The sequence below is a fragment of the Mesocricetus auratus genome, unplaced genomic scaffold (genome assembly GCF_017639785.1).
Source record: "Mesocricetus auratus isolate SY011 unplaced genomic scaffold, BCM_Maur_2.0 Super-Scaffold_100038, whole genome shotgun sequence".
Lineage (NCBI taxonomy): Eukaryota > Metazoa > Chordata > Mammalia > Rodentia > Cricetidae > Mesocricetus > Mesocricetus auratus.
In genome coordinates, this window is record NW_024429216.1 from 11,072,117 (window position 1) to 11,085,982 (window position 13,866).

At 59.8% G+C, this 13,866-nt stretch overlaps 1 protein-coding gene across 2 annotated transcripts in view; it reads left to right on the forward strand.

Annotated features, from left to right (window-relative positions):
- The first annotated feature begins 1,661 nt into the window (after nt 1-1,661).
- Nucleotides 1,662-13,866, forward strand: part of Mark4 (microtubule affinity regulating kinase 4) — a 30,204-nt gene continuing 17,999 nt past the window's right edge. For both annotated transcript variants that reach the window (XM_040734299.1, XM_040734300.1), the window contains exons 1-7: nt 1,662-2,009; nt 7,767-7,967; nt 10,787-10,840; nt 10,947-10,995; nt 11,483-11,548; nt 11,930-12,000; nt 13,227-13,283. In XM_040734299.1, the coding sequence (XP_040590233.1) occupies nt 1,959-2,009; nt 7,767-7,967; nt 10,787-10,840; nt 10,947-10,995; nt 11,483-11,548; nt 11,930-12,000; nt 13,227-13,283 (549 nt within the window). In that variant the 5' untranslated portion in view covers nt 1,662-1,958. The remainder of the gene's footprint in view (nt 2,010-7,766; nt 7,968-10,786; nt 10,841-10,946; nt 10,996-11,482; nt 11,549-11,929; nt 12,001-13,226; nt 13,284-13,866) is intronic.

Below are 13,866 nucleotides of genomic sequence, written 5' to 3' on the forward strand. Positions count from 1 at the left end.
TGACAGGGGTGGTCACCCCGGCAGTCAGTACTCCCTGAGGTGGAGGCAGGAGATCAAGGCCAACCTCAGTCGCACAGGAACTTCCGGGCAGCCTGGGTTGTGAGGCTCAGTCTCAAATACACAAATGCATAGGACAGGAGGGCTGCTGGGGTTCCGGGGTGAAGGCTGATGGCCCACAGCGAGGGGGGGAGACACATGGCTGCCAATTTAATAGATTGCCCAAGTGTAATAGAGAAATAATCCTTGCCCTGCCACTCACTGTTTTGGGCCTTACGTTTTAGGCCTCATGTATTTATTTATTTATTTTATGTGTTGGGTGTTCCGCCCGCATGTATGTATGTACACGAATTACCTGTGTGCAACACCTGTGGAGGCCAGAAGAGGGCGTCAGGTCCCCTGGAACTGGAGTTACAGACAGGCGTGAGCTGCCGTGCAGGTGCTGGGAATCGAACCCCGTCCTCTGCAAGAGCAGCCCGTGCTCTTAACCGCTGAGTCATCTCTCCAGCTCCCCAACTTGAATATGAATATAATTTGCTTGCTTGTATGCTTGCATAATTCAATTTTTAAAAAAATAATGTTTATGCTTAACAGCAAGTCCCGTAATAATTTCGAGTGGGCTAGCTCTAAGCGCTTCTGTCTCTTTTACCTTTTACCACCATTCTGTTTGACAGGATCTCGTGTAGCCCAGGCTAGTCCCAAACTCACTGCATACTTGAAAGGATGTCCTGGAGCTTTTGAAATCTGCCAGGAGGCCGCCATGCTTGACAACATCTTATTCTCACCCAAGGACACTGGGGTCTGGCTAGACTTTCAAAGACAGCAGAGCCCTTCCCCCGGGAGCACCTGGTTGGGGCCTGGATTATGCAAACCCCCTTTCTTTTCATTGCTCTCCCCCTCTCTGGTCTGTTTTCCAGGGGTTCCAGTCCGGGAGGAAACCGAGGCGCCTCCTGTCACCCACCAGGCAGGGCCACCCTCAGACTCGGGTACTAGCCACCGCCACCGGGCTCTCCGCCTCCGGCTGGCTGGCCGTTCAGCGGGACCTCAAGCCTCTGGCCCTCTTCTCTTCACCCCGCGGCCTGGCTTTAGCTTTGGCTTCTGTTCGTTCGCCTCTGAGACGGGAGCTTGCTGTGTGTTCTAGGCGGGTCTCGAACTCCTCCTGTCCCAAGCTGAGTGTTAGGGGGACAGGCATCACTGGCTCGCTCTCTCTCTCCCTCTCTCTCTCTCCCTCTCTCTCCCCCCCCCCCATCTCTGTCCCCTTTCCGCCCTCGGCCCTTTTGTCTCCGTCCCGTGGCTTCTCTGCCCCTCTTTGCGCCTCTGCTCCTCGCGTCTGTCCCTGGGTCCGCGTGTCTGTCCCTCCCATCCCTAACACCTCCCTCTGCTCCCCCTGCGTCTCTCTGCTCTGACTCCAGCTCTCTCCTGCGGGAACTTGCTGGAGCGCGGCGCGCCCGGACCTGCCCTCCGCCCCCGGCCCCCCCACGCCCCGGCCCCCCGGCCCCCCGGCCAGCCCGGGCCTGTACCTTTAAGAGCCGGCGGGCGGGGGCGGGGTCTCGGCGGGCCCCGCCCTCCCGCCCCTCCCCCTGACGTCCCTTCCTCCCCGGCCCCTCGGCCGCCTCCCTCTGCCGCCGCCCCGGGCCGGCTCCGCGCCCCCTCCCCGGCCCCCGCCCGTGCTCCCCTCCTGCTTGCCCGTCGCCCCGATGGCGCCCCGGGTCCCCCTCGCGCGGGGCCGCTAGCACCCCGGGCGTCTGCGCCCCTCCCCCGTGCTGCCCTCGCTCGCACAGCGAGGACTCGGGCGTCCGCGGGCGCCCAGCTTTTTTTTTTTTTTTTTTGCTTTTTTTTTTTTTGAGCTCGCGTCCCCAGGTCGGCTGGCTGGGGGGGGAGGGGAAGAGACGGGACCCCGGGATCCCCACCCCCCCCACCCGGCCACCCCTGTCCCCTTCCCTCCTGGGACCCCAGAGAAGATGTCTTCGAGGACGGCGCTGGCCCCGGGCAACGATCGCAACTCGGACACGGTGAGTGGGGCCCAGCCCGTGGGGGGACCCGGAACCCCGCGCCGCTCCCGGTCCCCTTCCCCGGCCCTGCGGCCCCCGCCGGCGCTCCCCGTGACTTTGAGGCCTCTCCGTCCCTCCTCCCCGCAGCCCCGGCCCAGCCCGACCCCTAGGGGCGCCGCTGCCCCTGGACCCTTCTCTTGTCCCTCCGCAGAGCGCTTCCGCCGGCTCTTCCCTCCAGGAAGCCCCCTCCCCTGCCCGCCGGAGCCCCTCCCGTCCCCGCGCCGGTCCCCTCCCGGCTCGCCCGCCCCGCGGCCTCGGCTCGCCCGGTCCCCGGCTCGGCGCAGCCCCCGGTGCGCGAGGCGCAGCCCCGCTCGCCCCCCTGCCCCCAGGCCTGGCCCTGCTGGCTGCCCTCCTGCCTCCTGCCGGTCCCCGGGAGCCGCCTCCCCCAGGCAGCCGAGTGCCACCCGGGCCCAGGGCCCTGCCTGGCTCCTTCAAGGTGTCTCGGCCCCCGGGCTCGGCCCTGCTCGCCCGGCAGCAGCCACTGACTGTCCTTGGCCCCTTGGCGCGTCGGGGCGCCCCTAGGTGCGACCCGGACTCGGCTGCTCCTGCTGCAGGAAGTCTCGGCTTCCAGGCTGCGGGCTTCCATCCCGGGCTTGGGTTTCCAGGCCCTGGACCCGGCTGACTCCCGGCCTCCGAGCAGCCTCAGCTGGCAGGCGAGCCCAGCCTCCCTCCCGACACCTCACACCCTCCCCGGGACTCCTGCTCACCGGAGCCCCCTTTCCTTGCTAGGCTCCTCGGCTTCCTGCGCCCAGATGTGCGCCCCCAGGCTCTCGCACTGGACCCCAGGCTCTAAGCCTTCCTTCCCCTTGGGGTTGCTCTGCCCAGGCCTTTGACCTCCCGGGGCTGGACCCTTCGCCCTGACTTTTGGGAGTTGACTGAGCCTGGAGCGCCCGGCTCAGGGACTCAGAGCCGCCTTCCAGCCCAGAGTTTCCCCTCTCTCCCAGCCTGCCCGCGCCCCCGCGTTTGCCGCAATCCTAACTGCTTTCCGGGTCCCTAAAAACCGAGTCGCCAGTCCCTTCCCCTAGGACGTGGGCTCCTCCACCACAGCCCAGCCAGACACTTTGTTTTGAGACCCGGATTCTCTGTGTAGACCAGGCTGGCCTCGAACTCACAGAGATCCTCCTGCCTCTGCCTCCTGTGTGCAACCAGAGGCTTTTATCTGCCGCCGTGGTGTCACAGATTCTCCCCTCTGCCCCCTCTCCCATAGTGGCCCAAGTTTCAAGTTGGAGGTTTCAACCAGCCCCATCCACCTTGGTTACCCGGTTCCCAGGTTCAAACGCCACCTCCGTGTGCCACATTTCATTGTGGCTTCAGGCCCCTGGCCGTCCCTCTCTGAGCCTGGCTCTTGCCTCGGAAAGTGTGTGTGTGTTGGGGGGTGGGGGTAACGACTTGAGTCCCGCAAAGAATTGCCGGGGACGTGTGGGTGCAGGCTGGTGGTATACAGGCGGCGCTCGCGGCTGCCGGCGTGAACTGTGGATCTGAGTCAGAAGGCGCTGCGTTCTCAACCCCAGCTGTCATTACTTGTCAGGCAAGCTCGCGGGGCTGCTCCAGCCTCAGTTTCCTAGTCAGCGGGTTGATGGCTGCGCCTCCCTGACAGATTCACATCACATTGCTGTGTGTCCTCAGGCCAGTGACCTCACCTCTCTGAGCCTCGATTCCCAAACCTGTACGATAATTGGACTCCTAGCGGGTCTTCCCCTTCCCTGTGACCCTGAGATTGTTGGCGTGTAGTGGGGATACTCGGATGGGTGGTTGTGTCCCCCCTCCCCAACTCCAGTCTTGGCTGAAGTGACACCCATTTCTCTCTGCAGTCTGAGGCTTCAGACCCCTCCCCTGCTACCTGGTGACTGGTGAGGGCCGCCTGGGGCTGGTCCGTTAGGACCGGGCCAGCTGGTGGTGCCGGCGTTTTAGCTCCTGCCTCTGACCACTGGGGGTTTTGTCATCCCTCGCCCCTCGCAGGGGTCCCTTGGTCACTCGTGCAGGGCCTCCTGAGTGCCAGGGATTCTTCCCAGGCTGTTGGCTCAGCAGGGACCTTATCTTACGGCTCCCACGCCCGCCTGCCCCTCCCGGCACCTGCAGCTCAGCCAGAGTCCCAGGCCTGCCGCGCCGCTCCCCGTACGCACGCCTGAGCCCTGGGCAAGCACTCTCCCACCAGCCTTGGGGAAGCCGAGTCTAGGCTTGGGAGTGGTCTGGACTCTGCTTGGAGCAGGGATGCGAGGGGCGGGAGGGGACGGGGTGGACTTTGGAACCAAGCAGCCTGGAATGGTCCTTCTCTTTTTACTGGAAGCAGCAGGTGCTGCACCACAGGCGAGGCTCTGCCGGGGCCTTGGGCGTGTCACTCAGGAGCTCTGTCGCCCCCAGCCCCTCACTGGGGGATTCTAGGCAGGGGCTCCACCACTGAGCCACACCCCAGCCCCTCACTGGGGGATTCTAGGCAGGGGCTCTACCACTGAGCCACACCCCAGCCCCTCACTAGGGGATTCTAGGCAGGGGCTCCACCGCTGAGCCACACCCCCAGCCCCTGATTAATTCATGCTCTACGCTGAACTCTCTCAGCTCTTTCACTTGTTCCTGAGGTAGGATCTCACTGGGTTGTCCAGGCTGGCCGTGAACGCACTCTGTTTTCCCGGCAGATCTTGAATTTAACCCCTGATGGCCTCTGCTTCCCACGTGTCTGGGATGGCTGTCGGGCCTGGTGGGCCTTGTCCTCTTGCCTCTTGTGAGGAAGCTGGGTGAATGTGCTGGCTCCTCTCCAGCCCCAGCCTCGTTGCTCCCCGGACTGTGGGGGCGCAGGGGCCTCCCTCACCGGGCTCCGCTGGGAACGGGGCGTGGGTGGGTGAAGTGCTTGTCTGCACAAGACTTGGCCGATGGTGTCATCTATGTAGTAAAACCACGTGGGAAGCAGGCGTGGTGGAGTAAGCCGGTGAGCGCGGCTACTTGGGGAACCGAGGCAGGAGGATTTCAAGTTTGCAAGACCTTATCTCAAAATCACGGTTAAAATGAGAGTTGGAGTATGGGTGGGGAGATGGCTGGCGTGGTAAAGTGCCGACTGAGGGAATGTGAGGCTGGGGGTGTGGCTCAGCGGTGGAGCCCCTGCCTAGAATGCCCCAGTGAGGGGCTGGGGGCGTGGCCGAATGGAGGAGCACTTCTCTAAGTTGTGAGAACTGAACAAAACACAGGAACAGGTGTAGAAGTACAGGTCAGTCTAATGAAACACCTGTTTAGAAAAAAAATGTCAGTTTGACAAAATAGCTGAGTTCAGATCCCAGCTCTAGGCCTCGGTTTCCCCTGGCTGTGAAATGGGGGCGATGGTACATAGGCTGTCCGTGCTGGTTGTTGCCGTGGGGTGGCCCAGGCCTCGGCTCTGTCTGTCTGGCCCTCTCCTGTCTTCCCTGTGTCCTGTTTTCCTCAGCTGTAGACCCAGCCGAGAAAGGAAGGCCAGTCCCTGGAGGTTCCCAACCAGGACAGGGCAGCTGACCTGAGCTGTCACCTCGTGGGGAGGCTGGGGAGGGACAGGCCAGTGAGAACAGAGGAGCTGATGGCGTGGGAGACGGCAGGCGGGGTGGCGGAGGGCGGTCAGAGTGAAACAGTGTTTGGTGGACAGAATGAAGGCGTCTGTTGCTTGCAGGAGAATCCGGGGCAGCGGGGATGGTGAGGCAGAAGCTCCCAGAAGCTCCCGCGCCTATACCCATAGTACACTTGATTTCTCTCTTTGTGTAGACATGTGGGCTGATCGGGAGGGGCGCTTATAAATTAGTACAAGCTGGGCATGGTGGCACAGGCTTGTCATCCCTGCACTTGGGAGGCTGAGGCAGGAGCATCAGGAGAGCTCAGGGCTAACCCCGGCTACACGGGACCCTGTCTCAACTGTAACATAAAAGCCCAGCATGCATGCGCTCCCAGCCCTTAGGAGGCAGAAGCAGGAAGGATTGTTACACATTCCAGACCAAGTATCAAAAAAAATTTAAAAATTAAAGAAAAAAGCCAGGCGGTGGTGGCGCATGCCTTTAATCCCAGCACTGGGGAGGCAGAGGCAGGCGGATCTCTGTTAGTCCAAGGCTAGCCTGGTCTACAGAGCGAGTTCCAGGACAGTCTCCAAAACAATACAGAGAAACCCTGTCTTGAAAAACCAATATACATATATATATGTCAATAAGTAGGATACCGCAAGAGAGTAACAACATTGCTGAAATAGAGGCATTCTAGCCATAGGGAGTTGACAGTTTTCTCCAGTTACATGGTAAGTTCAAAGCCACATAAGGCCCTGTTTCAAAAAAATATCCCCCCCCAAAAAAACACAAAGAAAACTCTTTTGCGGGAGGGTCTTTTTGTTTTTTGTTTTTCGAGACAGTTTGTCTTGTGTGGCTTTGGAGCCTATCCTGGAAATCACTCTTGTAGACCAGGCTGGCCTCGAACTCACAGAGATCCGCCTGCCTCTGCCTCCCGAGTGCTGGGATTAAAGGCGTGCGCCACCAACGCCGGCTATTTTTGGTGTTTTTTTCTTTTTTGTTTGTTTGTTTTTTGTTTTTTGAGACAGGATTTCTCTGTATTGTTTTGGAGGCTGTCCTGGAACTCGCTCTTGTAGACCAGGCTGGCCTTGAGCTCACAGAGATCCGCCTGCCTCTGCCTCCCGAGTGCTGGGATTAAAGGCGTGCGCCACCAACGCCTGGCTCAGTGTAACATTTTCAAATAGTGGAAAACCAGTGGGTAGTGAGGAGACCACTGTGAGAATGTCTGGCCGATCAGCTGGGAGTGAGGTAGGAACGCATTTGCGGGGCGCAGAATTGAGGGGCTGGAAGGCTGGGTATGGTGACTACAGGCCCTTAATCCTGGCGCTAGGTGGGCCGAGGCTGGAGAATCCGGGATTCGAGGTCATCCTTGGCTAAATAGCGAGTTGGAGGGCAGCCTGAGCTACTTCAGATCGTCTCCCAACCTCCCCATTCCCCCACCCCAAGAAAAATAGACTTGGGGCTAGCCAAGTGTTGATGGATAAATAGGGTGTTTGGGATTTGTGCTGGCCGGGAAGAGGCGTTTGTTGCATCTCGATGGCGGCTGACGCTCTCTGGGGGTTGAGGTTAGCAGCATTTGGAAGAGCGTGATCAGGATGCTGGCAGCCCCAGGCGTGAGAAGGGGCGGGTGGGGGGGTCTCAGAAGCCCCCGCTTTTTGTGCATTGCTGGGCATAGAACCCTAAGCCTTGTGCCAGGGAACCAAGCACTCCACCCACCGCCGAAATGCTTCCCCAGAACTTGCTTTTTCTTGAGACCGTGGTGGTTCACAATTGTCGTCACAGCCTCTGAGACATTAAGGCTGCTCCTGGGCCACATGATCAATTTAGAGCCAACCTGGGCTCCAGGGGGAGCCTTCCTCAACAGAACAAAAGCAGTAGATTGCTACGTAGCCCAGGCTAGCCTGGAACTCAGGGTGTAGCAGAAGATGCCCTGTGCTCCCAATCCACCCGTCTCTACCATCCAACAGAGTGCTGGAACTTGGAGCTTGGCGCCTGCTAGGCAAGCTCTCCACCACCCAAGCACAGCCACTGCTGGGGAAGGGGGGGCAGCACACAGATGGACGGACCCAAAAGTATTGTTTTCCTACGGCCTGAGTTTGCAGAGAAGGGAAGACGCAGTGGCCCGCGCTCGGGAGAGCCAGCCACGCTGGGCCTGGGGCCACTGCGCCGGGAAGGGACTGGGGTGACTCACAATCTCCTCTCCTCACAGCATGGCACCCTGGGCAGTGGCCGGTCCTCAGACAAAGGGCCGTCCTGGTCCAGCCGTTCCCTGGGTGCCCGTTGTCGGAACTCGATCGCTTCCTGCCCCGAGGAGCAACCCCACGTGGGCAACTACCGCCTGCTGAGGACCATCGGGAAGGGCAACTTCGCCAAAGTCAAGCTGGCCCGGCATATCCTCACGGGCCGGGAGGTGAGTGCGGGTGACCGAGGGCCGGGCAGGGGAGTTGAAGAGGTCAGGACTGGTCCTGGCTGGCCTCCCAACCGTAGGGAATTCCTCCACTTGCTCAAAATGTAACGTTGGTTTTGTTTCGAGACAGCGTCTCTCTTCATAACCAACCCTGGCTGTCTTTGAACTCCCTAAATCAACCAGACTGGCCTCAAACTCACAAAGAGCCACCCGCCTCTGCCTGCTGAGTGATGGTATTAAAAGTGTGTGTCACTATGCCTGACCTAACTTTAAAGCTTTTCTCTTTTTTTGGTTTTTTGAGACAGGGTTTCTCTGTATTGTTTTGGAGGCTGTCCTGGAACTCGCTCTGTAGACCAGGCTGGCCTTGAACTCACAAGAGATCCGCCTGCCTCTGCCTCCCGAGAGCTGGGATTAAAGGCGTGCACCACCAACGCCCGGCTAAAGCTTTTTTTTTTAATGTTATTTTTACTTTTTTTTTTTTTTTTTTTTTTTGGTTTTTCGAGACAGGGTTTCTCTGTATTGTTTTGGAGGCTGTCCTGGAACTCACTCTGTAGACCAGGCTGGCCTCGAACTCACAGAGATCCGCCTGCCTCTGCCTCCCGAGTGCTGGGATTAAAGGCGTGCGCCACCAACGCCCGGCTTTGTTTTGTTTTTTTGTTTTGTTTTTGAGACAAGGTTTTTTGTGTAGTCCTGGAGCTTGCTCTTGAACTCGGAGATCTGTCCAACTCTACCATCTGAGTGTTGCAATTAAAGGCTTGTGCTTGCCACACCTGGCTTTAATGTTATTTTTAGTGTGTGTGTGTCTATGTATGGGGATGGAATGTCCACAGAGGCCAGAAGAGGGCGTCAGATCTGTCCTGTGGGAGAGCGGCATGCACTCTTTTTAAGTGCTGAGCCATCTCTCTAGCCCCTGCTTGCTCAGATTTTTCCAGAACAGCCTCAGTAGGAAAAGAAAACGAGTCAGAAGGCTCCCTGAATTGTCAGGAAGTCTCAGGTCACAGGTGTGTTGCCTTCTTCTTTGGGTTTTACAAAGTTTTATTGTATTGGTTGTTGTATGTGTGTGCGAGAGACAGGGAGGGACCAGATAGGACATCAGGTGTCTCTGCCTCTCACCTGTTTACCTTGTGATGGGTTCTCTCATTAAACTGGGACAAGCTCCCAGCATCCACTGTCCTGCTCCCAAGTCCATCCCAATGCTGGGGTGTAAGGGACTGGGGTGTGGGTCATTGGTAGAGCCCCTGCCTAGAATCCCCCAGTGAGGGGCTAGGGGTGTGGCTCAGTGGTGGAGCCCCTGCCTAGAATCCCCCAGTGAGGGGCTGGGGGCGTGGCTCAGTGGTGGAGGCCCTGCCTAGTAGAGGGGGTGCCTGGCTTGTACAAGGCCTTGGATTTGGTACCTAGGGCACATAAACTACACAACCTGGAACCCTAAGGACCAGGCAAGGTGGTGCACACCTTTATCCCAGCACTCAGGAGGCAGAGACAGAGGGATCTTCATGAGTTTGGAAGCCGGCCTGGTCTGTAGAGTGAGTTCCAGCCCATCTAGGGCTTTAAAAATAAAGCAAAGCCGGTCCTAAGAAACAGAATGGTAGGCTGGTATTGCTCATCAGTGTAAATATAAATGAGAACCCTTTTCGTTTTTTGAGATTGGCTTTTGCTAGATTGAGGAGGCTCAAGTTTGAGGTGGTTTTTTTTTTTCCCCATCTATTCGTTTTGTGTACAGAGGTCAGAAGCACCCTGCAGGATTAATTCTCTCGTCTTACCCGTGGGTTCCAAGGCTCCAACTCAGGCTGTCAGGCTAGGTGGAGATGCCTTTACCTGCTGAGACGTCTGACCGCACCCCGCACCCCTCCCCGTCTCAAAGACCGAGTTAGGGATGGGGTCAGGCAAATGAATTAGCACCAGCGCTGGGCCCCTCCCAGGAAAGCAAAGTTCTTCATTCCACAATTTATTCTTATGCTTCGTCACATTCACAGATGAAAGGAACCATATGATCGTCTCAGTGCTGGCATGCAGAGTGCCTGACAGGATTCTCAAAACCCATGTGTGAGAATCCGGCAAGGGCACAGGCTGTTCCCCGTATGTGGGGTACAGGCTGCATTCCAGAGGTTGCTTCCCCCAAGGATATATCATACTTGTTTTAAATCTTTACTTTTATTATTATCATTATCTTGTGACATGGCCTCCCTGTGTAGTCCAGGCTGGCCTAGAACTCAGAGAGATCCCCCCCTTCTGCCTCCCACCTTGTATAAAAATTCATTTATTTATTTACTTATTTAATTGTGTGTCTGTGTTTCATGGGTGGATGTGTGCACAGGAGTGCAGGGGGCTGGGCGTTGGTGGCACACGCCTGTAACCCCAGCACTCGGGAGGCAGAGGCAGGCGGATCTCTGTGAGTTCGAGGCCAGCCTGGTCTACAGAGCGAGTTCCAGGACAGTCTCCAAAACGATACAGAGAAACCCTGTCTCCAGAAAAAAAAAAAAGAGTGCAGGGGGCGGAGGAGGCCAGAAGACGGGGTTGGACACTTTGTAGCTAGAGTGACTGATCGTTGATGGCGTTGGACACTTTGTAGCTAGAGTGACTGATGGTTGCCGGCTCCCTTGGGTGCTGGGAGCTGAATTCTGCAGGAACCATCCCTGTGCTTAACATTTCTCCTGCCTGGGGCTGGTCTCTGCCTCCCCGTTGTTGGCGTGATAGGCATCGACCGCCATCCGTACCCCAATGGAGACTCAGCATCAGTGTTTAAGGAAACGTAAGAGAATGTCTCACGCCTGCTGCGTGACCTGAGCTGGGGGATTTGACCTTCCCCCTTCATTCACCTCCAGGTCGCCATCAAGATCATCGATAAGACGCAGCTGAACCCCAGCAGCCTGCAGAAGGTGAGACCCGGAGAGGGACGGGGTGAGGGGCGGCCCCAGGCCTGGTGGGGAAGCCACCCCCAAAGCCACCCTCACCGCCGCCTGTGTCTGTTCTGCCCCTGCCCAGCTGTTCAGAGAAGTGCGAATCATGAAGGGCCTCAACCACCCCAACATCGGTGAGGAGGGCCGGGAGCCGTGGGTGGGGCCGTGGGAAGGGAGAGTGGGGTCGTGTCACAGAGACCCGGTCACTGGTGGCACCTTCGCCCCGGGCGACTCTGGGCGAGCGGCGTGGCCTCTCCGAGCCCGTGCAGTGCCTCCGGGTTGCAGTGGCTGGGTCAGTGGAGCCGGGTGGCACGTGCATCCGGGTTGTGTGAGCCGCCGGGTGGACGCATGGACGGATGACACTCACTAGTTAGCAGGGGAGAGGAGCACAGTCCCGCCCCGGAAGTGCTGGTGGCACTTAGTCAGCCCCTGACCTCACGGGGCTGAAACTCTGTAGAGAAAGGGGGCTGAGCAGCGGAAGAGCTGCCAGTGGGGGGACACTGAGTGAGGCGGGGACACTGAGTGAGGGGGAGACGGTGGCTCCTCCACCCTACCTAACCCCGAGTCCTCACCTCCCCTCCCCTCCTCTCCCCTCCCCTGCCCTCCCCTCTCCTCCCCCAGTCAAGCTCTTTGAGGTGATAGAGACAGAGAAGACGCTGTACCTGGTGATGGAGTATGCCAGCGCAGGTGAGGCCCCGCCCTGCTCTCACACACCCCTGCACCCCACACCCTGCTCACACACCCCTGCACCCCACGCCCTGCTCTCACACCCCTGCACCCCACGCCCTGCTCTTTCACACACCCCTGCACCCCACGCCCTGCTCACACACCCCTGCACCCCACGCCCTGCTCACACACCCTGCTCTCACACACCCTGCTCTCACACACCCTGCTCTCACACACCCTGCTCTCACACCCCTGCACCCCCACACACCCTGTTCACACACCCCTGCACCCCACGCCCTGCTCACACACCCTGCTCTCACACCCCTGTACCCCCCACACCCTGCTCACACCCCTGCACCCCACGCCCTGCTCATACACCCCTGCCTCTTCCTCCACCTGCAGGAGAAGTGTTTGACTACCTCGTGTCCCACGGCCGCATGAAGGAGAAGGAGGCCCGAGCCAAATTCCGGCAGGTGAGAAGCAGGGTGCCCCGCCCCGCCCCGCCCCTGGGAAGAGGGTCCGGGGAGGGCTGAGCGGTGTGCCTGCAGGTGCGCATGTGCAGGAGTGAGGATGTGCAGGGACTGGGGGGGCTGTGGGGATGAGTGATGGAGGTGGGTGTGGTGCGGGGGCCTGGGTGAGGGTCCGGAGGATGGGAAAAGCACCGGAACATGGGTGGCGGAGCTGGGTGGTCCCCGTCGGGAGCTCAAGGTCATCCTCGGCCACGCAGAGCTTGGGGCTAGCCTGGGCTATGTAAGACCTTGTCACGAAAGGGAAGGGGAGCGGGAAAGGGAGAGGATGCTGGGGGATGGCTCAGGATGCAGCACCTGCTGAGCGAGCCAGAGGCCCCGAGTTTGGTTCCCTGCCATCGTGGGGTGGCCGGGCGGGGCGGGCTAACCTCGGCCCAGCACTCTCTCTGTGGCGGGGTAACTGCGCTTGCTAGATTGGCAAACTCTGGGTTTAGAGAGACAGAGAGAGAGAGAGAGAGAGAGACAGAGACAGAGACAGAGACAGAGACAGAGACAGAGAGAGAGACAGAGACAGAGAGACACACAGAGAGAGACAGAGAGGGAGAGAGAGACAGACAGAGACAGAGACCCTGCCCAGTAAACACAGCAGGGAACAGCTAGCCGAGGGCGTCGGCCTCTGGCCTCCACACGCATGCGACACGCACGGACACGCACGTGCAGGAAGCCACGCGCACACAGCCGAGTGTGTGTGGACTTGCCGAGGTGCGTGTGTAGGCGAGTGATGGGTGCGTGCGTGGAGGGCGGGGCGGGGTGGGGTGGCGCCGGTACCGGGCATGTCGTGCCCGGTGCGCAGGAGTCCGTGCGGATCGCGGTGCTGAGGACACAGCCGGAAGCGCGGTGTGAAGCAGGCTCAGGGTGAAAAGATCCGTGCCTGGGAGACAGAGAGCACAGGCGTGAGCGCCATGTCCGCGCGTGTGTGCGCGTGCGTGTGTATGCGTGTGTGCATGTGTGTGGGCTTGTGTGTGCATGTGTGTGGGCTTGTGTGTGCCTGTGCGTGTGTCTGTGTGTGTCTGTGAGGTGAGCGCCATGTCTGTGCGCGCGTGTGTGCGCGTGTGACCTGCCGGTGAGGCTGTCAGGTGTTGCCTGGTCCCGCTCAGCTTGTGCGCAGGGAGACACGGGGGTGGGGTCGCTGTGGGTGTGGCTCCGTGGCCGCTGACCGTCTTCCTCCGCAGATCGTGTCGGCCGTGCACTACTGTCACCAGAAGAACATTGTGCACAGGGACCTAAAGGTAAGCCCCTCCCACTGCGACCCCAGCCCCGCGGCCACGCCCCCACCCCAGCTGCCCACTGCGACCCCAGCCCCGCGGCCACGCCCCCACCCCAGCTGCCCACTGCGACCCCAGCCCCGCGGCCACGCCCCCACCCCAGCTGCCCCCAGGCCCCACGGTTCTTTTCTGTGCGCTTGTGACATGAGGGAGGAGGGAGGCGGGAGCGCGTGGGGACCTAGTGTCCCGGGGCGGCCTCTGAGAGGACACCGGCTGAGATAAGATAGCCGTGCCCGACCTTCGGTGCCTGCGTGTATCTGACGCTCGCTCTTAGTCCTCTGGGAACCGTGAGAACCTGGCGTTCGGGCCGGGCCACCCCGCAGAGTCTTGGAAGCCCGGGGCCTTAGGGTGGCGCAGAGGCCCCAGCTCCGGCACCAGGGCAGGAAAGCCGCCCCTAGGGCCCAGCCCAGCCTCCTGCTGCAGCCAAGCTCAGCAGCCTCTCTGGTGACTCCCAGGATAGCCCAGCAGGCTCCGGGCAAGCCCATCTGGTGACTCCCAGGATAGCCCAGCAGGCTCCGGGCAAGCCCATCTGGGTCATCCTTTGTGA